The following is a 23,979-nucleotide window of genomic DNA, read 5'->3' on the forward strand; positions in this document are numbered from 1 at the left end:
AAGGTGGATGGCAGCGATGCTTGTTTCGGTGATATTCAAATGAATCAAGAGTCCGTGACTGATTATTTATTCAGTAAGCTGAGTAAACACCTGGTGAACAACACGCTGTTCCGTGTCGAGGGTTTACATGAGGACATTGGCGCGAGTGTCTGGCAGTCGGAGCCCCACCAGCCCGCCGCCAACCAACACAGACGACGCCATCAGGATGGGGATGGCCTTGGTGATGCCAACCAGCGAGCCAAAGATCAGGTTGCCCAGCACCGCGGCCAGCTTACACATGGCGTTACAGAAGCCAAAGCCGGTTCCCCTGGAAACGAGGAGACGCAAGAGAGGGAGAGTCAGAATTTAAAGTAGTTCTGCAACAGAAGAACATGGTGGCTTTTCTGGAACACAGTGGATACATTGGATTGATAATCCTCAGCTGATTTTTCAGAACTCGTAGATGAATTATTTGACTGAAATCTTTCCCCTGGATTCATGTGATGAATCACAGACACTCTCTCCCGTACGTTACTCTGACTGACCTCCTGTCTGTTGGGTACAGCTCGGTGGTGACCACATCCAGGGAGTTCCAGGCGGAGATGCTGAGGCCGTTGTAGAGGCAGAGCATGAAGATCATCATGGACTCGCTGGTGCCGAACCACAGGAAGAAGCAGCTGATGCCCGACAGCACCATGGAGCCTCCTGCAGAGAAAACAACGCCACACGCCTGTCACGTCTCGGACGAAAAGACGCAGCAGGAGAGGAAAAAAGGCAGCTCTTCATAGAGAACGTTATGTCATACCTAACATGCTGAGACGTCCTATTTTGTCCATGAGGAGGGCCGAGACGATGTTTCCGGGCAGCACGGCCAGCGTTCCCAGGAAGTTGACGAAGTAGACCCAGTAGGCGCTGTAGTCGTCGTCGAACGTCATCTGACAGCCTGTCTTGTTGTGGTGGAAGGAGCTGTTGATCACTCTGGAATTTGTTAGTTTGGCGTCGTCAATATCTGTAAAATTGAGAGACAAGCGATCAGTTTTCATACTGCGTTTGAAGTTACTGTGAGGAACTTTTAACTGGTCCTGAACCAGTCTCAGTGTAGTCCTGATCCTCTATCAGACCTCCATCAGTAAAGAGACCATCAGAGAGAAGATGGTCTGTTTCTATAGAGTTATTCTTGATGCTCGTCATCGGGGCCACCGGGTCGGATTCTGGTGAAACCAGATGAACTCATGCAGGTTCACCAGAACCTCCTTCAGCTCAGACTCCAGCAGAGACCGGTCCACCGTGGACAGACCCAGATCCTCCAGCAGAGACCGGTCCACCGTGGACAGACCCAGATCCTCCAGCAGAGACCGGTCCACCGTGGACAGATCCAGATCCGGCTTGCAGTCGGAACTCCGGAGGGAGGAGGAGAGCTCAGCTCCCGGCAGCAGCAGCGCCTCCTCCTCCTCCAGGAGCAGAGCTTCTCCTCTCTGCTCCTCCGGTGCACCAAATTGTTGAACTGTTCCTTTAATCTCAATGCAGCTTTCCGGTTGATGACCTAAATAAAGTCTTGCACTGTGAAGGCATTTTTAAATTTAATTAATACGAATATCCCATATCAACTATATGCATATGATACTCACAGTGTGTACTAAATAATCTGAATAGTTAAAATGTCTGTGGGCTCTCTCCCTAAATAGAAAATGTGTATTAATAAACTTCAGCTGCTGCAGTGAAGAGAAAACATTCCCTGCTCTCACCTCTGCTTTCATGACGCACTCCTCCCTCCCTCTCTCTTCCTATTATGCTCTAGAGACACATTGCCGGGGGCAAAGAGACTTCATTTCCCATGGGGCATTACCGGCAACCTGACGTGCCCTCACTGTTTCCACGTTCAGCTCTTTTTCCGGAGCGCTGGAGGGAACTATTTTTCCACCGTGCGCTCCCACAAGGTCTGATTCAGCTCCGGTTCCTCTCACAACATTTCAAACGTCTGCTCTGCTTTTCCTTTTTCTTCTTGCTCTGTTTTTTTCCTTTGTCAGCCACCAAGAATGATTGAATTGCACTTTTATACCATAGCCTGGGTTTAGTAATTTGATGTTTTGAAGGCTTCTGCAGACACCGTGGTACCAAAACAAGTGACGAAGGGAGAAGAAAAAACTCACATTTTGGAGATTAAAATCCAGCTCTTCAGAGAACCATGTTCATGTTCCTCACCGTTTGAATTTTTGCATGCATCTAAAACATCAGATACGATAAAAAGCATCCCTCCGGGAGTGGCTGCGCGGTTAGAAATTGACATTTTAAAAATGCTCTGCAGCAGAGCACGCCGCAGTTTTCTTTGTTAACGCCAGTCACCTGAGTTCAGAGAGGCAATCTGTGCCGGGGCAGAGAGGTTAAGCAGTAATTTAGTGGAATAACAAAAGCACAGCCATAAACGCTCAAACCCATTCTTTCTTCCCCCAGAAGCTCGGACGTTAAACCCAAAGTGAACTGTCAGGCATAGACTGAGCGAGACTTATAAGCCACCTGCAGTATAATAGCATTTAAAGGCCTGAGTACGGGGAGGAACTGCGTGCTGTGACTGTGGGTGATTCTGCAGGCGGAGACTCACCCGTGTTGTAGAAGAAGGAGTCAACAAAGGTGCAGTTTTTGAAGAAGGATCTTAAGGAGGAGACATCTTCAAAGTAGCAGTTGAGGAAAGAGGAGTCGATGAATGTGACCGCCTTGAACTTCATACCGATGAACCTGTGAAGAGGAGAAGAGAAAAAAAAATATATATAAATGAATCAATAAAACAGGATTATATTTCTGACAGTATTGAATTAAATGCTAAATGGATAGTTTAAATAAAAGATCAAAATCTATGCAAATGACATGTTTTTTTTAACCACGCATTCTTCTCCTTTCTCAAAACCTGCTGCTTACATTACCCACAATGCAACTCCAACGCCGACAGTTGCAGATTTGAGCGTTTTATGCTCGTAGCAGCTAACGTAGCCGCCAGCTGTTAGCCTGCAGCAGAGATGAGCAGCTAGCGGTCTGGTTAGCTCACTTCTTACTAACTTCACACCTCCAGATATTCTTCATTTTTAAACTTGTAGTCTTTAGTCCCAACCAGCGCTGCCTCACGTGACCTATGATTCCAGTGAAACCTATTTTCTCCTGGATTACGTTTGTCTTTTGACGTTTCACAAATACGTTTCTAATGTCCGCGGAGGTCCATGTAGAAAAACACAAACACAGGACTTTCACCCAGGAGGCTGCTGTTTGTGTCCCGTGTGAAACCAAAAGTACATTTTGACTTTCTTTAATTTAACTTAAATATATTTTAAAGGCACTTCAATTGTACTTCACTTAAGTATTTACATTGTATACTAATATACATTTGTGCCCCACAAATATTGCACATAATTCTACATTTATCTGACTTTATCTATAGTTAGTTACTTTACAGATAGATTTTACATACAAGACAAATGATCTTATCACTAAATATGATGCATCTTTATAGATTCAACCATCGAACAGTATAAAAAGCCATCAGCACGTCATCAGTGATAAGAAAACTGTAATGTTTTATATAACGTAACAATCTGAAATGGACCATCCTGTACATTTTGCTGCTAACATTCTACATTTAAAACTTTAAATGCAGGACTTTTACTTAAAGTAAACAACTTTACTGAACATAAGATCAGTGCGTCCATCCTGCAGCACGTCTACAGTAATATGAGAGAGCTCACCAGACTGTAAGTGATCTAAATGATCTGCTGCTGTGCACGGTACGAGAGGCTTTTAACCACAACACTGTGCCGAGGGAGGCTCACGGGTTCAGGTCATTGCAGCGGCTTTTCTTTAATCATGAATCCGTTCGTCTGAAGGAGCCGGGCTCGCTGGAGAATACTGAAATCCAAATTCTTTTTTTTACCTGTCGTTTAGAAAGACCCCGTTTCTGTGGATCTGGTTCTCCAGGGTGAAGTTGAAGGTGAAGTCTTCAAGGCGTTCGTTGTTGTGGATCTTCACTCTGGAGGCGTACTCGTCGGCCTGGAGGTGCTTGATGACGTCGGGGAACCACACAGAGAGCCCGTAGTACCTGTAAACACACACACACACACACACTCCTAAATAAGCATATAGGCATCCAGACTGTAATGTTTGTGATGGAACAAAAGGTCAATAAGTCAGATTTCTGCCGCTGTTTTCTCCTCTGAATATATAACACGCAGTGTCTTACATACCTGAGGTGGTTTTGAGTAAAATATTTATATAATATTATAATCATTAATTACAAAAGGCTGAAGCTTCTCGGCGTGTATATACCTGTATATATATATACAGGTATATATATACCTGTATATATATATATACCTGTATATATATATACAGGTATATATATACCTGTATATATATATACAGGTATATATATACAGGTATATATATACCTGTATATATATATATACCTGTATATATATATACCTGTATATATATATACAGGTATATATACCTGTATATAGCATCATTCAACATGACGGAAGCAGACAATATAGAGAAGTGTAGAAGTTGTGCTGTGCAGGAAGTCTCTTACCCAAAGGACAGAGTGAACCAGACTACAGCCAGCTTGATGGTGTTGTCTTTCACTGGGTAGTTGAAGCATCTCATGAAAGTCAACCAGATCTGTAATAAAAGGGAAAATAGTTTTACTCAATTTAAATCTCATGAAAGAAAAAAGAAATCTGAACAAAACAAACCGGGACAGAATAAGCAGGAAGCGCATACTCCTCTGAGCTCAGTCTTGATCTTGAGGAGGACCTTGAGAACCGGGTTGGCCGACTCGTTCTGCATCTCCACCAGCTCGTCCAGCTGCCTGGGGGTCTTGATCCTGTTCACCTGCAGGGGGAGACACCGCTCTGTCACCCTGCCGATGGCGTTACAAGCAGCAGCAATGACGATGAGTCGTGGAGGCCCCGGCGTGTATACTCACGGTGAAGACTCTCTCCGGCTCCCCGCGGGCTCGCATGTTGGTGTCGTGGATGTGTTTGAGCACCATCCAGGCCTCGTCGTGTTTACCCGTCTAAAGGGACAGTGAAGTCACATGATGTGTGAACACACATCTCATTCGTCATATGGTCAACCGAACCGGCTTTAATCCCCCGGGGGACTTTAACTTCATCATATCATTACTCATAATACATATTTACAGTAATTGCATGAGTCATATATGCTGCAAATGACATTAATGCTGCACCTGACAACATTATGGGCTTTACATTTTGACACAAAGCATGCCGAATTAGCCGTTAGCAGTTCCTGTTTGCAATGCAGCCATGCACGTAGAGACAGCTGAAGTGTAACTTAAACCAAAGATCCCTGTGTGCACAGTTACACTCAGGAACATTAGCATTAGCTCTAAAAACCGGCAGGTTTTTATGTCACTCCAGAGGAGGACCGACTTTATTTGTTGTGTGAGCTCCGTGAAATTGAGACTGAGGTGCACTTTTTGTTTTACTGTCCTCTCTAAGACGACATAAGGGATCTATAGTGTTTAGTAGAAATGACCTCCGCTTATGTTGATTTCTTTGGGCTGGATAAGAAACTGGAGTTGTGCATCAGGAAAAGAACCTTTTTTTGTAGTTGCAAAGCCTGGGAGGGAAGGCAGAATATTATGTTTTAGACTTAGTGTTGAAAAAATATGTTCTGTAATTAAAAGAAAGGTTTTACTACTGCAGCTGCAGCTGCGGCGTCTTAAAAAAACCCACGAGGGTCGGGGATCGTTATGTGCACGACACGGAAATAAAGAAATCAATCGTTGGATAGAAAACTTAAAACATTTGATGATTCTCTGGAGAGTTCTGGAGCTATAAAAGAGCCTCTTTCTCACAGGAGCTCTGAGCAGATTTATGGACGTTTATTCAAGAGAAATTAGAGATAATGATGCGCTTGGGAAATGTTAAGTCCCACTGAATCTGAAATCATGTCCGTGTGTACAGATTCTGTGCGTCACAGCTGCAGCTCCAACTGCGGACCGTGTTGGTGAAACTTTGGTCAAACTTTATCAAACCATGTTTCTAACTTTGCAATTAAATAATGCAATTTATGACTGCATTTATTTTAAATAAAGAAAAACAAGGTTACTCCACAAAGGTTTTGATGTTCTCTGGTATCTATAAGAATCACTGTGATTAAGAGTAATCACGGTGCTGCCATGCTGCAGCACAATATCCTCTGTGTGTCTCTCTCTCACCTCCAGGAAGAAGCGAGGACTCTCCGGCATAAAAGTGAGCGCCACCACTGCAGAGACACACGGCAGCGCACACACCACCACAAACACCCTCCAGCTGTGGAACTGGTAGGCCGACCCCATGCTGAAACTCCAGCCTGCACAGAGAAGCACAAGACACACACATTTATTTTGAATTCTCATAACACGAACATAACACCACACACATGAATAAAACGAGCACATAAAAACTCATTGGTAGCTCTTTCTTCCCTTCAAGGTTGGACGAACCAGGTTTCAGTCACAGACAAAACATACATGATGTTTCTGCCACGAGCTGATGAAATGAATTAACCTGCAGGTCAACTTCCTCCCCAGTGTCTCTCTCTCTCTCTCTCTCTCTCTCTCTCTCTCTCTCTCTCTCTCTCTCTCTCTCTCTCTCAGCTTGGTAGGGGGTGTTGCTCAAAAGACTCAAAAGCATCGACTGTATGTAAGAAGTTGATGTGGTCACCGTGACGTCAGCTGTTGGTTTTGACCTCTTTAGTTTGGCATCTCTGCTTTCGCCATCTTGTTTTTTTTGCAACCAGAAGCGACAAGAGAGGGCGGAGCTAAGTGCAACCGAATGCTGAATAAGCAACCAAAATATTACATTTAACTTTCATGAGCTGAAAACACACTATGATAGCTTTAAAGTTGACAAAAACACAGACAACTCCCAGAACGGACAATGGATCAAAGAAAAGTATAGGAAAATCATAAAATATTGAAATCAGGAGGATTTAAAGCGTGGTGACCCAACGTGATTTCATCTCAACTCATATTTCTGACCGAGGGAAGCCGTCTGCGTCGTATCCTGATGCAGAAGGTTTGTTAATGTTGTGAAACAGTTGTGGTTCATTTTAGGCAACAAAATAACTTGGTTAGAATATTAAATTAAACTTAGATTAAGTGATGTAACATGTGACATGATGTCGTCAGTAAAAATCGCTACATTTTTGGTTTCACACGGGACACAAACGCCGGTTCTCTAGTCTAAATAAATCTAAATAAATGTTACACAGCGGAGTCTGTTTCATAGAATCAGCAACAAGAAAGTGTGTGTGTGTGTGTGTGTGTGTGTGTGTGTGTGTGTGTGTGTGTGTGTGTGTGTGTGTGTGTGTGTGTGTGTGTGTGTGTGTGTGTGTGTGTGTGTGTGTGTGTGTGTGGCCTGTGGTGCTGCTCCGGCCTGTACCAGTACAAACCTCATTAGGGGGATTATAGCTTTAATGGACTGGAGGAGATGGCTGACTGATTCAGATACTCAGCAAGATTTATGTTCCTATTCTACAGTAGGTGAGCACGGCTGAGACTCACACACACACACACACTCACACACACACACACACACACACACACTCACACACTCACACACTGTCCTTGGCCATTGTTCAATGCTGTGACACACACACACACACACATTTTAAAGCATTGGTGTGTTAATGAAAACACAGAAAGGCAAACTGGCAAATCACACTGACACTGCGTCACACACACACACACACACACAGAATAACACACACATAATAAAATATATAAAACACAGGCTGCGTGATTTTATTTTTAACCGTTCTGTTACTGTATCACATTCTTAACACCTTAAGAAAGACAGAATGACACACACACACACACACACACACACACACACAGTTGTCTGGCCGTCGTCCACCAATCGATGCAAAGAGCACTGCGGCGGAACCTGCTACCCACACACACCGCTGCGTCTCGGAGAAAAGAAAACGTGTTGAAACACTGACGTCTAATCAATTGGCCTCAATTATGAGACGCAGCCGGCGCTCGAAACGCTCACTCGCCTGAATAAAGTTTGTGACGACAGACGGAGAGCCTTCGTATTGAAAACTTATATCTTTAGCTACTTCAGAGCCACAAATGAGACGCTAATACTCGTAGACGTGAGCTTCACGACATTAAAAGCGTTTAACCGGCTGAACTTTGTGTGGCTTTTACTGTGAAGGAAAGAAAACACAATGTTTTTGTGCTGTAACAGCCGACACGCATCTTACGTTTTAATGGTTTTGTTCATCGTCTGCCAAACGAAATTTTCAACACAGTGAAAAAAAATGGAAAGTGTCGTGGTCATAGTTTCAACATCCTGGTCACCACAGGCTGCTGACAGCAGTAGTTTGCATCAACGTCTGCTTCATCTTCGTCTCCTGAGCGCAGAGCTTTCAGAGCAGCGAGCAGAAACAAATGAGCTGTTCTGCATTACGCTGCCCTCTCTGTTCCCATCACAGGGAGGTCATTCTGAGGCAAAGTCTACAGCCTGACACACTCTTATTCTGCATTGCTCGCTGTACAATGACGCAGCGAAAAAGAAAAAGAACTATGACGCAAGTCGACTCTGAAACCAGACTTTTTTGACAGTGGACCAGAAGGTCGATTTATTTAATGAAAACAAAGTGAGTTTGTTTGGCTGCACTGTAAACAGATACACCAGCTGCTATATGATCAACAAGTGTTTGCAGCCCACAGGATTCTGGGACATGTAGTATTTCTGTCTGTCTTAAAGCTGCATTCTCTCTAATGTCCACCAGGGGGCGACTCCTCTGGTTGTATAGAAGTCTATGAGAAAATGACTCTACTTCTCTCTTGATTTATTACCTCAGTAAACATTGTAAACATGAGTTTATGGTCTCAATCTCTAGTTTCAAGTCTTCTTCAATACAACATGATGTTCATTTAGTACATGATGGTCCATTTAGAGTCAAACAGACCATAAAGCAGGGGATGCTTTAGGGCGGGGCTACACGGTGATTGACAGGTCTCTACCAGAGACGTATACGGGTGATGTCACGACTACGTCCACTTCTTTTATGCAGTTTATGGTCATATTTTATGACGGGTGTCGTCAATTCAAGCTGGACAAGACTCCCCTGAAGCTTCTGTATTGCTATTTTGAGCGCATAAGTGCATTCACACTGCTAAGAACGGCAAAAGAAAGTATACTATGAGTACCCGGATCGTGAATTCATAGCAGTCAAAAAGCTGAGTGTGGAACGCTGGACACTTCTCACCATCAGTGGTCGCCATCGTGGCTACGTAACGGGAGAGAAGGGACCACCCAACTTGGTAAAAAGTGGTATTTCACAAGTAAAAGCATATTTACACCTGCATTCAATTTTAATACAAATGTCAAGTGAGCAACAAAGCAGATATTTTGGCTGCTGACAAATGCTGGCGGTGACGCTCCGCCCGGCTGATTTAGAAGAAGAAGAAGAAGAAGAAATGTTGCAATCTTCATTTCTGAGCACAGCCGTGTTTGAAGGAAGCGTACACAGTGTCGCCGACTACTAGAGCACTGAGAGAAGTAGCCGAACTGAAACAGCGCAGATGTTTCCTCCTGCAGAGAACGTGATGTTTTCTCTCTGGGTCATGACTTTATTCTAGATAAGGAACTTAATTAACTTGCATTATAGAGTCACACACTCCTGATGATGAACACGGCCCTGAAAAAAAAAGGCAAACAAAGAAACCCTTCCTCTTCACTCATCCTCTCCTTCACACTTTCTTTCCTGCCTCTCTCTCTCTCTCTCTCTCTCTCTCTCTTTGCTCTGCTGTGTCCCCTCACCTTTCGATTATCCCTTACACCGGCCACATAAATCACCCCCAGCCTCTCCTTCCCTCTTGTCCTCCTAATCTCTTCCTCTGCTCCTCTTTCCTCGTCCCCTACACACCAGATTGATTTCATTTCACTCATTTTGTTCTCATCCTCTGACACACACCTCCTCCCTTTCCCTGTTCATCCTCCCTCGCTACGACCTTTTATGTTTTCCTCCTCGTGAATCTAGTTTTACCTCCGACATGTTCACATAACATGAGATGAGCACTGGCTGTGGACCTCATGTGAAGATTTCAGGCCTGTTTTGGTAAAAAAAATGAAAAGTGACATCTGACAGCTTGCCTCCCCCACCCATTGAATTCAAAAGGCCTTCACGCTTACTGTGTAGGCCGACATATGCTTTGTTGCTGCTATTGTCGGAGCCTCCACCTACACTGCCACCTGCTTTGTGTTCCTGTGCACCCCGGAGGGCCGTTTCTAAATCAAGCGCCATGATTCGGAAAATGTGTTTGCAATGCAACCTGCATCTATCGTGCTGCGACTGCGTGTGCGTCAGTTACAGCAGGGAGCACCATAAAAACACCGCCGAGTCAAACTTTATTGCCGTCTCTATTCGCGGCAATGTTTTGAACTAGTGATGCGGGTGGTTCTTGACGGGGGACGTCTGCAGAGCGGAAAGTTAATGTACATTGAGGCTCAACATTTTCTGCGGCGTGATGCAGCGTCATCGTGGCCGATCAAATACATGCAAGAGCACGAGATCAAGTGTCAAGTGCTTCGTTGACATTCTCACTCCAGACTCATCAAATACCGACGTTTGGTCCGCGTCTCTAGACGCTTCCAACTACGACGCTCTAGTTTAACCTCTAGCGTCAGTTTTGGACGTACATGTGTCGTGTATTTTCAAAATAAACATTCAAAGGAAACACACAGTTTCAGCTCGTTGCATGAAGACAGTCTGTGGATAAGCCGATGGGATGTGATTCATTAATACGCTTCACCGTGTGGAATTGTTTTACTGGTGAAAGTCTGCGTTAGTTTGACTCGATCATCCACCTCGACCTCTTTCATAAGTAGACGTTGTCGCTCTTTATACTACGTCAGTTTCTCTGAGCGTCTAATAACAACACAGATGGGTTTATATTGGAGTTAGTTTAAAGCCCGGCGTGTCTCACACAAGCCTTGTGGGTCGGTATCGAACGGCAAAGCCTGCTGACCTAGAGTCAGTATTTGACAACATGCGAGGGAGGTTTGTTAGTCCAACTGGACTTCCTGGAGAAGTACCTGCATCATCTTTAAATACAAATAACTTGTTTTTATCACACGGCTTTCTTTTAACCGAGTGTAATTGTTTTTAATTGTCTCATTTAAGCTGTTACGGTTTGAATTCTATTTACTTTTCATCATATTTTTCATCCCACTGTTACCGTTTTATCCTGGCTTTACTGTTTTTTGAGAAGTGCTACACAAACAAATTCTCTCCAAGTCTCCAAACTTTAAGACCATTTGGTGAAGACGAGGAGAAAATCACATCAACACTGATGAATAAAGTCTCTAATGACTCAAGGAGTGATGTGTTTTGGCGCTGGCGTCAGTGTGACATTATCGTGACTCATGCGTTGGGCCGTGAGTTGTCGCTCACCATAGTGTGGGATGATGGCCCAGGCCATGGCTGAGGCGTAAATCCCTCCGATCATCCAGAACATGCACAGCCAGCTCAGATGCTCTCCTCTCTTCTCCCGAGCCAACACCTCCGCGAAGTAGGAGAATACGATCGGCACCGCGCCGCCGATCCTGCAAAAAAAAAGAGTCGGCTGTAATGAGCTACGAATGCTCATCGTAATTACATTAGTGTGTGTGTGTGTGTGTGTGTGTGTGTGTGTGTGTGACAAATAGTTACGGAGATGCAAAACAGATTCATGGTTACAGAAAATCATTTGTAACTTTGATCAGATCTGTGAACTCATTATCTGATGTGACAAAGCGTTGCACAGAACTATCACTCACTGTGATCGTCAAGGAGAAACAGGATTTTAAACTTTTTTTTATAAAATCTTTTACTTCTAACTTTGAAAGTGACTTTGTCTCGGTCAGCAGGCGGCCATGTGTGAACTAATACCAGCAGAAGGAATTTAAATCACGTCACAGGACAGATCCCTGCAGGAGGACGCAGCCTCCGCCTTCAGCTCCACATTTGTTTGAATGAAAATCTAGTTTTCTTCAACAACGAAAATATAAAATAGAGTGAAAAAACAAACGGTGAGTGAATTCGATAAAAAGAGGTCAATGAGGAGCTGGACCGCAGCGAAGAGGTAAATTAAAAAGGATGTTTCAGGCGTGCAGCAGACGGAGAGACGGATTCTGTATCTGTGTTTTTCATCGTTGTTGCTCATTTGTTTCCATTAAAGAGAATCTGGAGATCATTCAGCATAAAACAATACATTTCTATATCCAGAGGGAAACACAGCTTCTTTGTTTTCTTTAATTACCTCTATTTAAAATATATAGCTTTCATATATAATAGATATTCTAAGAATGAAATGTGAACATATGACCTGTGATAAGTTTTTACAACAAAGTTGCTGTAAACTCAATTTATATTTTACAAGTTTATTTAACAGAGACCAATAAACATACACCTCAATAATGCTCAACCCCAGTCAGAGACGAGCAGCATCCAGTCAAACACGCAACAACACTTGATGCGGATCGTCTTTGTTTGTATAAAAAGGTTTAAAAACTCAGCGTTTCAAAGTGTTTCAAATGAATCTCTTTAACCCCCGTCATGAGTTTACACACACATGCAGATTGAGATTTAAGTGAAATAAAAGCCAAAAGCTACTCATTAAAAAATGTAACGCAGAGCCATGAAGCTGTTTGTTCTGGACTCAGATAGAGTTTACTGGTTTACTGGTAAATAAACACAAATCAGGAGATTCTGCTGCCAGAACACAACGATTAGATTGAGAGGCCGGTGGGTTGTAATGGATGCAGATATGCAACACACACACACTCAAATAAAAACAATCGGAAAATAAAATAGCTCTCTCAGATAGATGCAGCGGGCCTCGAACAACTCGTACGAACAGATTCCTTTCCAAGTGGCTTGTACGAGAGATTCAGGAGAACTTTTCTCTTCCGCAGCATTCGAGTGGCTCAGACCTGTTCTATGAGTCTGTTATCAAAGCCTTTCACTAAAGGATCGTATATTTGATCTCTTTTTGAGGTTGAAATACGCACAACACTGTTATAATGTTGACGTTTTCCTCATGTGATTAAGCAGTTCCGATTATAGGCTAATACATGTATAGCTAAACTGTCCCCATTCATTTATATCGGCTGTTGTTGCTGTTAAATAACACTAGAATATCAATAAAACATCTCCTGTTGCAGTGATCTACTCCTAAACTAAGTTGCTTCCTGTGAGGATGGAGGTTTATTTTGAAAAGGCCGTCTGCATGTAAAGAGACGGAAACCAACGCGTGTTGCTTTTAGCAGGAAAACACACACAACATGAGAAGTAACTGTCTGAGGATACGTTTAAACTGAAGATAAGAAGAGGAAAGTGTTCTTGCATGAGGTGCAATGTTTTCTAACATTAGTTGTGGTCTGATTAATATATTCTGAAGTTCACCATAAACCTACATGAGCTCAAGTCATCACCTCTGGTCCAATTAAAAATGCAGTGGTACAAACACAATATATATATATATATATATATATATATATTGTGTATATTGTCTCGCTCTGCAGCGTGACGTTTAATATGTAGTTGACCTTTATGAGCGCTCAAACGCGCAGATGTTCATTTACTGGTTTCTGCAGAAACACACACACACACACACACACACACACACACACACACACACACACACACACACACACACTCAGGCCGTTAGAATAACCTCCTGTTGTGTGCTTTGTACTTTGGAGGAAGGATTCAAGAGATGAGAACTCACCCGAATCCGGACACCATGCGGCAGACGAGGAACATGCTGTAGCCTTGGACGAAGGAGGACAGGAAGGCGAAGAAGCCGTTGACGGACAGCGATATCAGCAGGCACTGTTTACGCCCCACCCTGTCTGACAGGCCGCCCCAAAAGAAGGCGCCAAACATCATCCCCAGATACACGATGCTACCTGGAAACAGAGAGAGAGAGTCAAACGGTGCGTTCCACTTTCTTTAGCAGCTTGTGTTGTTTCAAAGCGGGTGCTGAGGATCAATTCAGAAGTGCCAGTTTCCTCCAAACTTTTACATTTCTACAGAATGAAGCTAACGTAGCGTAGCACAGGCACCGTGATACAGTCGTACAGTAAAGAAAGGCTACATGTCCATTAACTAAAGACATTTAGTTAGATTGGTCTGACACCTGGCGGCACCGCAGGTATTCATGGTCTAGGATTGCATTAGTCTTGGACACACACACACACACACACACACACACACACACACACACACAGCTAAACATCGGCTGAAGCATTAAGTGGTGCTTTCCAAGTGCATCAGTGGAGTAACAGAGCTCAGACGGAAATTGTTTCTGTTATTTCCCAGCCATCGACGGAACACTGAGGACCAAATCAAACGTACGTCTGTGGCTGAGCTGGGATCGATAAGTTGAGCTTGGAGCACAACAACACAGTAGATCAACTGTGTACTCTGAGTGGACTGAAGATGGAGTTTTTCTGGGTTAGCAGGGTCAGTGTCTGGTAGCAAGCATTGTTGATCCACATAGCATGATAGAGCTAGAGTGTAAGGATTAGGTTACAGCTCTTAAAGGCAATAACGTGCTTCAATAGAGGCTTTATTTGACATGAGAGTTGTGTTTGCATTTCATTTATCTTATATTAGGGCCCTCTGACATCTGTTTTTATTGTCTCCCAAACTCCATGTTTTACAATGTAAGCACGTTTCGTCATAAAATTTCAATAATTCACGTAAACAACGTAACATAAGTGCAGAAAACAAGACACAAACGTCACTAATGTAACATCCAAATAAGTAATAACACCTTTGGTTTCACACGGGACACGAACGCCGGTCTCCTCAGTGAAAGTGTTTGTTTGACACCATAAGTAGTCTTCCTCACTGTTTAGATATGGCTTGCTCTTCCTCACTTGCTCTGAGCTTCACTCATTAATCTACGTCGAGAGCTCCGAGCGGAGCGCGTTCACTCGGCTGGGTTTACGTTGCAGTGAATGTTGTGAAATGACTCAAGTGATAGAAGGACTCAAGAGGTTGCCGTGTCTTTCAAAAGCCATTTGGTGAAACCTCTCTTGCGGTAAAATGAAGATTTGACTCCCTTGAAACGAGTATCTGGTGATTTAAAGTGACGGTGGAGGAAAACGGCAGTTTGTTGCAGCTTTGCTTTTTAAAGTCCAGGCATTCATCTCTCTGGCTGCTGATGCTTCTTTTACACAGGAAGTCGGAGGTCGTTTCTCTTCCTGTCCCCGGCAACGTGCAGCATAAAGGAGGGGCTGGTGGAGAAGGGTGTGTGTGTGTGTGGGGGGGGGGGGGTTGTCAGGCCGGTAAATAATCCACTTTACTCTCTACGTGCTAATAAAAATGCTAATGAATATGGAGGGGGGGGGGGTGTTTGACGAGGAAGCTCCAGAAAGAACGCAGACGGAGGAAAGGGAAGACTTCTCTATTTTTTCTTCTTCTCCCCCTCCGTGTTTGAGGTGATGGGACAGATACGCTGAAAGTAGAAGGTCTTATCAAGCTGTGCAGACATGATGCTGAGAGCAAGTGATTCATTACAGGTGACAGCCACTGGATCTATCTATGCACAGCTGCTGCAGGGAAGGCTCTGCCTTTTGGCAGCAGGATATAAAGAGCAAGCTCCACCATACAGCTGGTTTACATATATCAAAACGGCTGCATTCTGCACACACTGGTGACATCTTTTGATCGGTGTAAACAATGCATCAAGATGCTATCTGGTAGCACCGGCTCATTTGTTTTATGGCTCCCCTTTTCACTGGGTGTGTATGTGTAATGAAGGGGGAGGGTAGTGTGTGTGGGGGTGATGAGGCATCTGAGACGCATCAGGAATCTTTCTGAGATTGGATTTGTGATTTTTCCACAGGGTTCAAACTCAGGTCAGACCTTCAAACCTCCACTAGCCTCGTGATTATAGGGCTTCTAATGTAAATAAGAGAGGGCCGGTAGAAAGCAGTGGTTTAAATGTTTGGCCTCATGCAGCACACTAAAAAAAAAAACAGGTTTTTAAGGTGTAATCAACCTCAAAACAATTGCATCTTTACTTAAAAGCTCCAATCGAGGGACGTTCCTCCCGCCGTGTCTTCACATAGTGAATTCAATGGCCGCCGTGTCCAGGTCGGTTGAATGTTCAGGGTGTGTGTACGTTCTGAAAGTGTGTTTATTGGATTAAATCTAAAAGTGGGAGAAACGAGAAAACAACTCATGTCTTCGTTTTGTCATTTCGTCTCCGAGGGCGGCTCCGAGAGACGGGCCTTCAGTTAGCCGTTAGCGGTTAGCCGGATCAGCAGACTTTCTGTCGCTGCCGTTCCTGCAGGGAAACGCTCCACTGAGACTCCCGGCGCTGCTGTGGGTTCATGCTGGCTGAATTGATTAATTGGGAGTCCGTCGCTCTCCTCATGATGGGGGCGGTCTCGGGGAGGACGGTTAGTGTCCCAGTAAACACAGAAGTTGGCCGACGTTACATGAAGATTATAAGTTAGCAGTGATTTTTTGGGACCGTCTCTCAGAGTGTTAAATGTTGTTAGTTAGTAGTTGGCTTTTGTTTTTAATAACTGAAGTTAGATTGTATGGACCCAGTAATAAAGGGTCAAAGGCTATTTCTTTGGAGCAGCTTTCACATTTAAACACTTGTGAAATCCGTCCAGCAGAAATACTTTGGTTTGATGCCACGACTTAATAACTCTCAGTAAAGTTGTACTGAGCTCACCTGAAATTCAGCGTTAATCTTTTTCTTAAGCAGAAGCTCCCAGCGGGCGATGTTTCTGCTCTTTCCACCGGTACACTGTGCAGCTTTTCTGCATCCAGAGGGACCAGCTAGCTCTTAATTTGTCCAGCAGTCTCCATGCATGCTACCCCCCCCCCGCCCCGCCCTCTCTATAGTAATTAACTCGTATGTTCAAGTGTAATTCTCTCTTGACGAATTTCTGTTCTGTTTTCTCTCCACGCCGCCGTGCAGCGTCCAGGCACGGATGAGAGGAGACAGACAGCCGTCTGTAGAATCAAGCGGTAATTTCCTCAACGGGAAACTTTCAGGACATAATGTGAGAGCTGCAAGGAGCTCAACAGATGAGGGGATTTCCCAGAGGACGCTGTGTGATTGACAGGTGGGTTACAGCAGGGAACGAGAGCAGAGCGCCGGGAGCGCAGAACATTCCTTGGATATTAATTACATCGACACCTGCTGATTTGTTTTCCAAACGGTGGCGTTCACTGACTGTTACTGTACATGTTGACAACACAAGAACAAATTATAACGTCACAAAACATCTGTGATACACTCACAACTCAAGACCAGCCAGGCTGGAGGGATCCACTATCATGGAGGCAAAAAGATTCATTCTCCAATCAACTGATCAGGATCAGTCTGGGATTTAGAGACAAATTAGACGAACGAACGCAAATTATAGATGGAGGAATTTTAGTTTTGTGTTTTTATTTTAGTTTTAAATGTAATTGCATTGCAGTTAGTTTCCTGCAGCAGTAGCATTTACCTTCGACCACGTACCATGAAAAAGGAAGAGAACAGGAAATCCCCTGAAATGTTACAGCGAACACGCATCTAAAAATAGATGACAACGGTAGAGATGAACTGCTAGTCGTCAGGATGTTATTGTTTTCAAAGCTAGCATGAGCCAGCTAATGCCACCTAAACATGGCATCAAAATACTGTTTATTCAATAATTCATTGTGTGTATTATGTTCAAACTGAGACATTTAAGATTTCACTTCATAGATACTTGTTTTCTCTCAGATAACAGTAAAGACTGTAAGCCGAGCACCAGATGAAACAATTTACTAACGATTTTTTTTCGCCACTTCTGATGATTTATCAGGTGAGTTGATCAGTCAATAACTCCCCGAAATACTTTCCTTAAAAAGTTGTGATCACGAGCCAACAGAATGAATTCAGCCCCTTGTTCACGTCGCACACTAATCAACTACAGGAAACACAGAACAACTCAATCATTGAGGTTTTTTACGGTGAATCCGTGCTGAATGGTGACCTCTGTGCCTGTGAATGGATCCTGGTGCTTTGTTGTGAAGGAGAAAGAGAAGAGAAAAGGGAACTGGAAGAGGTGGAAGTGATTGTTGTTGTCCCTGGATTTGTTAATTAGCTAATGTCAGGCTGCAGAAGAGCCTTTCTATTACAACATCAGCTGTTGGTGGTGCTCGTGATTGCACTCGAGAAGCAACCGCAACACTCAAAGCAACAAAAAAAAAAAAGATTGCCATCGATTACCGAGCACTCGAGGTCTTCACTCTCGCAGGTTTTTTTAAACCGAGCAGCCTCAAGATGCTAACTGTGGTGCAGGAAAACAGCAGCAGACAAAATAAAGCCTTATATGGTGGAAGGGAAGAGAGAGAGAGAGAGAGAGGGGGGAGGTGAGTGATAGGAGGTGAGTATAAAAAGCAGCTCTCCCTCTCTTTCTCGGGGGAGCTACGTGAGCCAGTCTACCGTGGCTAAACTGCAGCGAAGCACAATGCTGCAGAGATTAACTCCAGTTCCTATATCTTCAGATCGCCCGCATGGCTGTGAGACACACAGAGAGTGTAAGAGAGGGATTACAGCAGGAGGGTAACAGAGAGGACAGACGAGGGGAGGAGAGAAGAAGAAGAAGAAAAGAGACCTGGACGTCCCGTATCTGGATAACATCTCACCTTTTCTATTATATTAAAGGGAAAGAGATTTGGGGGGGAATGGGGCAGCATTTGGAGTAGATTATGGAGAGAAATACTAGAGATGCATGATAATTAAGAAGGAAAACCAATCAAATCATGTCCAGTACATATGTTAATGTTAAAGCGTCATATTGCAGCATTTTAGTTCCTTTTTAAGAGATGGAGTGGGACATTTGTCCCTTTTATTTGGAGCCATGTATTGTAGTATAAATGCAGTGATGGAAAGTAACTAAATGCATATACTCAAGTACTGCAATGAAGTACAATTTTGATAAACTACCCTATACCCAGTAGTACACAAAGTTACACAAATGCTTTAGTAATATGAACAAAATATTATGTTATTTCATAACAATATATCACCTTTAAAATGAGCCAGTCTGCATAGTGAGTAGTTTTACTTTCGATATTTAAAGTATATTTTGCTGATAATACTTTGAATGCAGGACTTTGAAGAAGACTTGAAACTAGAGATTGAGACCATAAACTCATGTTTACAATGTTTACTGAGGTAATAAATCAAGAGAGAAGTAGAGTCATTTTCTCATAGACTTCTATACAACCAGAGGAGTCGCCCCCTGGTGGACACTAGAGAGAATGCAGCTTTAAGAAACAGGAGGTTGCTGTGTGGTACATTTACATTTCCTCTTTGCAAAAGCTCTTAAAAATGCTTTCAAACGATTCATGTAAATGTTCATGGTTGATGCATTTTAAAATATGCTCCAATTCCCCCAAATTATTTCAGATTAAAGGGTCAGTAAGCTTCAAACTAAGTGTTTGTCGGACCCTCACACGGCACATAACCCCCCCCCCCCCCCCCCCTCCCCCACACACACAAACACTTCCCGGCTGTAGTCCTCACCTCAGACTGTTCCAGCCTCACGTGGATGGAAAACCCCGTCCTTCCTGATCAATATCTATTTCTGTATAAGTTCTTGATGTAACAGAGAACATGATCCAGACAACATAAACCTTCTGCTCCTTTAGATACTCTGCTGCTGCAGCTGGTTGTGTTCCCATGAATATTATACTCTACTTCCATTATTTGCAATCATTTAATGTGGATGAATTATGCAAAGCCCCTTAATGCTCAAACATTAGATCATGCTGTGTAATTTGAGCTAAATATTGTGCTGTAATCACATTTGACTGTGCTGGATGATCTCTGTATCATTCTCTTTATTTTATTATTTCTCTCTTGAGCCTTCGTTTCAGCCAGATGTTCCACTGAAGAGGCTCTTATTGATCACTAATAGAGTCTCTGACCTTCCCGGAGAAAAAAACACCAATCAGTCATATTATGTGACCAATGTGAGCGTCTGTGGCCCTACTTTTAGTGGTGCGTCACTCTGATTGGCTGTTCAGCATAAGCGAATCAGAGCATGAGTTTATGGTCTCAATCTCTAGTTTCAAGTCTTCTTCAATACAGCATGATGTTCATTTAGTAAATGATGGTCCATTTAGAGTCAAACAGACCATAAAGCAGGGGATGCTTTAGGGCGGGGCTACACCGTGATTGAGCCGTATACGGCGTCTCTACGTCGCTCCTCCACAGTTCAAATATAACTTCCGTTCACTGGTTTCAAAGAGCCAAGATGACCACGGCCGTATCGTCATATCATTTAATTTACTCATCATTTTTCGTGCATTTGCCTACAAAGTTATGCAACTCGTATGAATTTATGCGAGTTACATGCACACATGTCTTTTCAAAATAAACTTCCACCTTCACAGGAAACAACTTGGTTCGCTTTAGGTAAAGGTCATCGACTTCAGCGGTCTCCTGGGTGAACCATGTGTGTTTATTGGCCCCATCCAGCTGCTCTGTGTGGGCTTTTGCTGTCTTTACATTTCCTTGTTCATGATTACGTGAAAAACATACAAAATGATTTTGTGGGATTTTCACACGTTTAAGTGCAACTGTTTGGCGACGCAACACTCAGTTCTTTGATGTCGGTTCGGTGTTTCTGAGTCTTAACCACATTCACAAGTGAGCACACACACACACACACACACACACACACACACACACACACACATCCTTTACTTATGCAGTGTGTGTGAGTGAGCTGGTAAAATGACTCATTCTTGCTATTCTCTCCCTCCTGTCTCCCACTGAGAGATGAGTCAGAATACGGGTGAAATCTGGGTGAATAACAAACCATCCTACTCCCAAAAATATGTAAATGGTCGGCACTCTACTTTGGGTTATAAAACCACGCAAGTCATATGGTGAAAAGACAGAAAATAAAGGTGATCTTTATTTGGGAATGGTAAATGACTAAAAGCATATCTTTTTTTTTCAAGGTTTAAAGTGTTTGACATTTATTCCAGAATAATTATTATTATTATTCCATAAAACTGTCTTATATTCCCTTTTTATTTTCTTATCTTGTATGCTTTCATAGATGTAATACCATCTTATCTAATATGTTTAATCTTTGCCTTTTCATTTTAAAGCACATGGAGTATGAAGTGTGCTCTATAAATAAACATGCTTTAATGTTACACTAAACATAGACACACATACAGTATATTAAGAAACACGTCCGGCAGCTATTTTTGATATCAGTGAGATAAATAATGAAGCTAAATCGCACATACAGACACATCAGTGGCCCACAGACACACAACCTTCCCTTGTAGTGTGGGAGAGATCCATCTACACCTCCTACTCATGTATCCAAATACCTGGTGCCATGACAACCCTCCGGTAAGCTCCTAAAGCAACGGCGTTACAGTTGCGTGTGTCTCCATGTGCAGCGTGTCGGAAACAACACACATCGTTAGCAGGTTGCTGACGATCCGACCTGTAACTTCACGTATTTGTTTGAGGATGTTTTATTTAGAACATCCCTGTTGACGTGGAGTGATTCAAGCTTTCACTCAGATAATAAATATCCAGACTGACTGTAACCTGCTTCCTCTTTCCATCACTGAACACAGGAAATTCTGATTTCCACGACTTTGTGTTTGGTTGTCACTTTAAGTTTGTTTTTTTACTTTGACTTTAAAGGCTGTCAGAAACTTGATTCAAAATCTTATTTCTCTTTAACATTAAATATACATGACTTAATACGCAACAATCAAAGAAAGAAATATTCTTACAGTTTAAGGCTTAAATCTGCATCATCGGGACTTTGATTGACACAAGCAAACAGCCCAACAGCTGTCATCTAGGGACGACAATGTCGGCCATCTTTACTCTGTGTTTTGTGCCAATTAGCAAATGTTAGCATGCTAACGTGCTAAACTTAACTAATAAACACGGTTAAACGTTACACCTGCTTAACATCAGCACATTATCGTTGTTACTGTGAGCATGTTAGCATCCAGATATTAGCATTACAGCCTCACAGAGCTGAACTATATGGCATCACCTTTTTACAACTGAGCCTCAACCTTCTCAAACCAACGAGAAAAGCACAAACAAAAATCTGTTCTAGGACCCATCGCTCATATTAAGAAGCTAATTGAAAAAACAGGTGTTTTAAAGACACCATGCTGTAAAGCAGTGTTTCTCTACCATCTCTGGTTGATGAGGGTGCCGTGTTGCACCTGTAACCACGCCCCCCCACGGTGATGTCAGCGTGCACCGGGGGTACACGTCTACATCACTGCAGCAAAAGCAAGATTCTTAAAGGTGAGACTCTGTGTACGAATACAAACAACTCCGACTGTAATTGCAAAATGCTTACCGAGCCATCCGGCGCCAGAGTTGGGGACACACATGTCCGTCTCGGCGCTGGGCAGGACGAAGCCCACCACGAAGACCTCCACGCCGTCGGACATGAGCGCCAGCCCGAGGACGAAGAACAGCTGCCACTGGAATCTCCCGTGGCCACACTCCTGCATGATCAGCTCGTACTGCTGGGCGAGCTCCTCCTCGTCCGACTGTCTCTCATTTTCCAGCTCCTTGCGGCTCTTCAGGCTGTCGGACACCGGCTGGCCCAGCGCCACCTGACCGTCCCGCGGCTTCCCGTCGTTGTGGGCCGGCACGCCTTGGTACTCCCCCTCGTAGATCTCGTCTTCGTCGTCGTGGCCCTCCGTGGCGTCGCTCGAGGCCGCGTCCTCGTCGTCGTTGGCCGCGTTGTCGGCGTAGTGGCCGTCTTGCTGACCGTACGTGTTGCGGTTGTTCTCTTCGTCGTCCTCGTTCTGGAAGCGGTTGTAGCTGCGATGGGTCGAGTATTCGTCCGAGGCCCGGTCGACGGCTTTGCTTACATTTTTGGCAGCGTGCCTCTTTGCTTCTTTAGCAATGTCCTTGGCCCCTTTAGCCAAGGCAGTCCTGTTGTTATGTGTTTCATCCATCTTCGAACGAGGAGATTTGGCACTAAAAGTCTTTTAGTTCAAATCTATTGAGATTTATTCCAACGGTTGCCACAAAGGTACGGTTTTCTTTCTGTCTGGTCTTCTAGTATCAGACTCGAAGCAGTTTATTAGTGCTAAAAAGTTAGTCAGCTGCCAGAACAGTAATGATTAAGTAATGATGTCTAATTCCATTGGATGGGAGTCGCCGGACAGCACTGGAATGAAGACAGTTGATCTCAAATTGGAAAAGATCCTCGGCCCTGTCAGAGCTCAGCACAAGAGACCACCGTCCTGAGGGGACAGAAAGAGAAAAGCAAGTTTAGCTTGATTAACAGCCGTCACAAATACTCGCCTGTAGTATTTCTTGGCACACTGAAAAGAACTTCAAAAGAGCATTTTCGACACCAAGGCAGCCAGACTGAAGCCGATGCAAAGTGCAATCTACTACTGAAGAGGAAACGCTTCACTAAAGAGGGTTCAAACAAAAGAGAAAGATATATGGATATTACAGACACCAATAATTATGATGCTACAGCCTCCAAAAAGAGATGAATGAGCACATCTTTGCCAAAGTAAGACACCTACTATGATGAGATTAACAAGGGTTAGATTTAATGCAGGGATCTTATATTTGCATGTGTGCAGCTGGTTGCACCTAATAAACTATATGTTGTGTTGCCTTTTTAGAAGAAGAGGTGCATAGTGTGTAGAGCTGAACTAAGATATCATTTATAGCCGACATGTATTCATTTGTATCACACATTCAGAAATGTGTTCGTTTTGTTCAGCCTGTATGATTGGCTCTCTCTACTGTGGCTCTGGCATGGCCTCTCAGAACACCCGTCAACACGTCAGGTCGGAGCAGTCCGTCCACCACGCTGCAGCCAGCGGTCGCCAGGCAGCTGCAGGAGAAACGGCAGCGAGCTTTGGGTCCTCACGACGCACTCTAAAGCCCTTCATCAACACTGT

The 23,979-nt window shown here is 43.7% G+C and overlaps 1 protein-coding gene across 1 annotated transcript; it reads right to left on the reverse strand.

Annotated features, from left to right (window-relative positions):
* Positions 1-123: 123 nt before the first annotated feature.
* Positions 124-23,010, reverse strand: LOC306710961 (synaptic vesicle glycoprotein 2C-like; the record flags this gene model as incomplete). Its single annotated transcript, XM_079179710.1, has 12 exons — positions 124-307; positions 525-684; positions 785-988; positions 2,579-2,712; positions 3,896-4,060; positions 4,553-4,641; positions 4,744-4,854; positions 4,949-5,038; positions 6,209-6,342; positions 11,443-11,594; positions 13,760-13,940; positions 22,401-23,010. 12 exons carry the CDS (start codon positions 23,008-23,010, stop codon positions 124-126), a joined length of 2,214 nt encoding a protein of 737 aa, XP_079035836.1.
* Positions 23,011-23,979: the final 969 nt, after the last annotated feature.

Source organism: Pholis gunnellus (genome assembly GCF_910591455.1).
Source record: "Pholis gunnellus genome assembly, chromosome: 18".
Classification (NCBI taxonomy): Eukaryota; Metazoa; Chordata; class Actinopteri; order Perciformes; family Pholidae; genus Pholis; species Pholis gunnellus.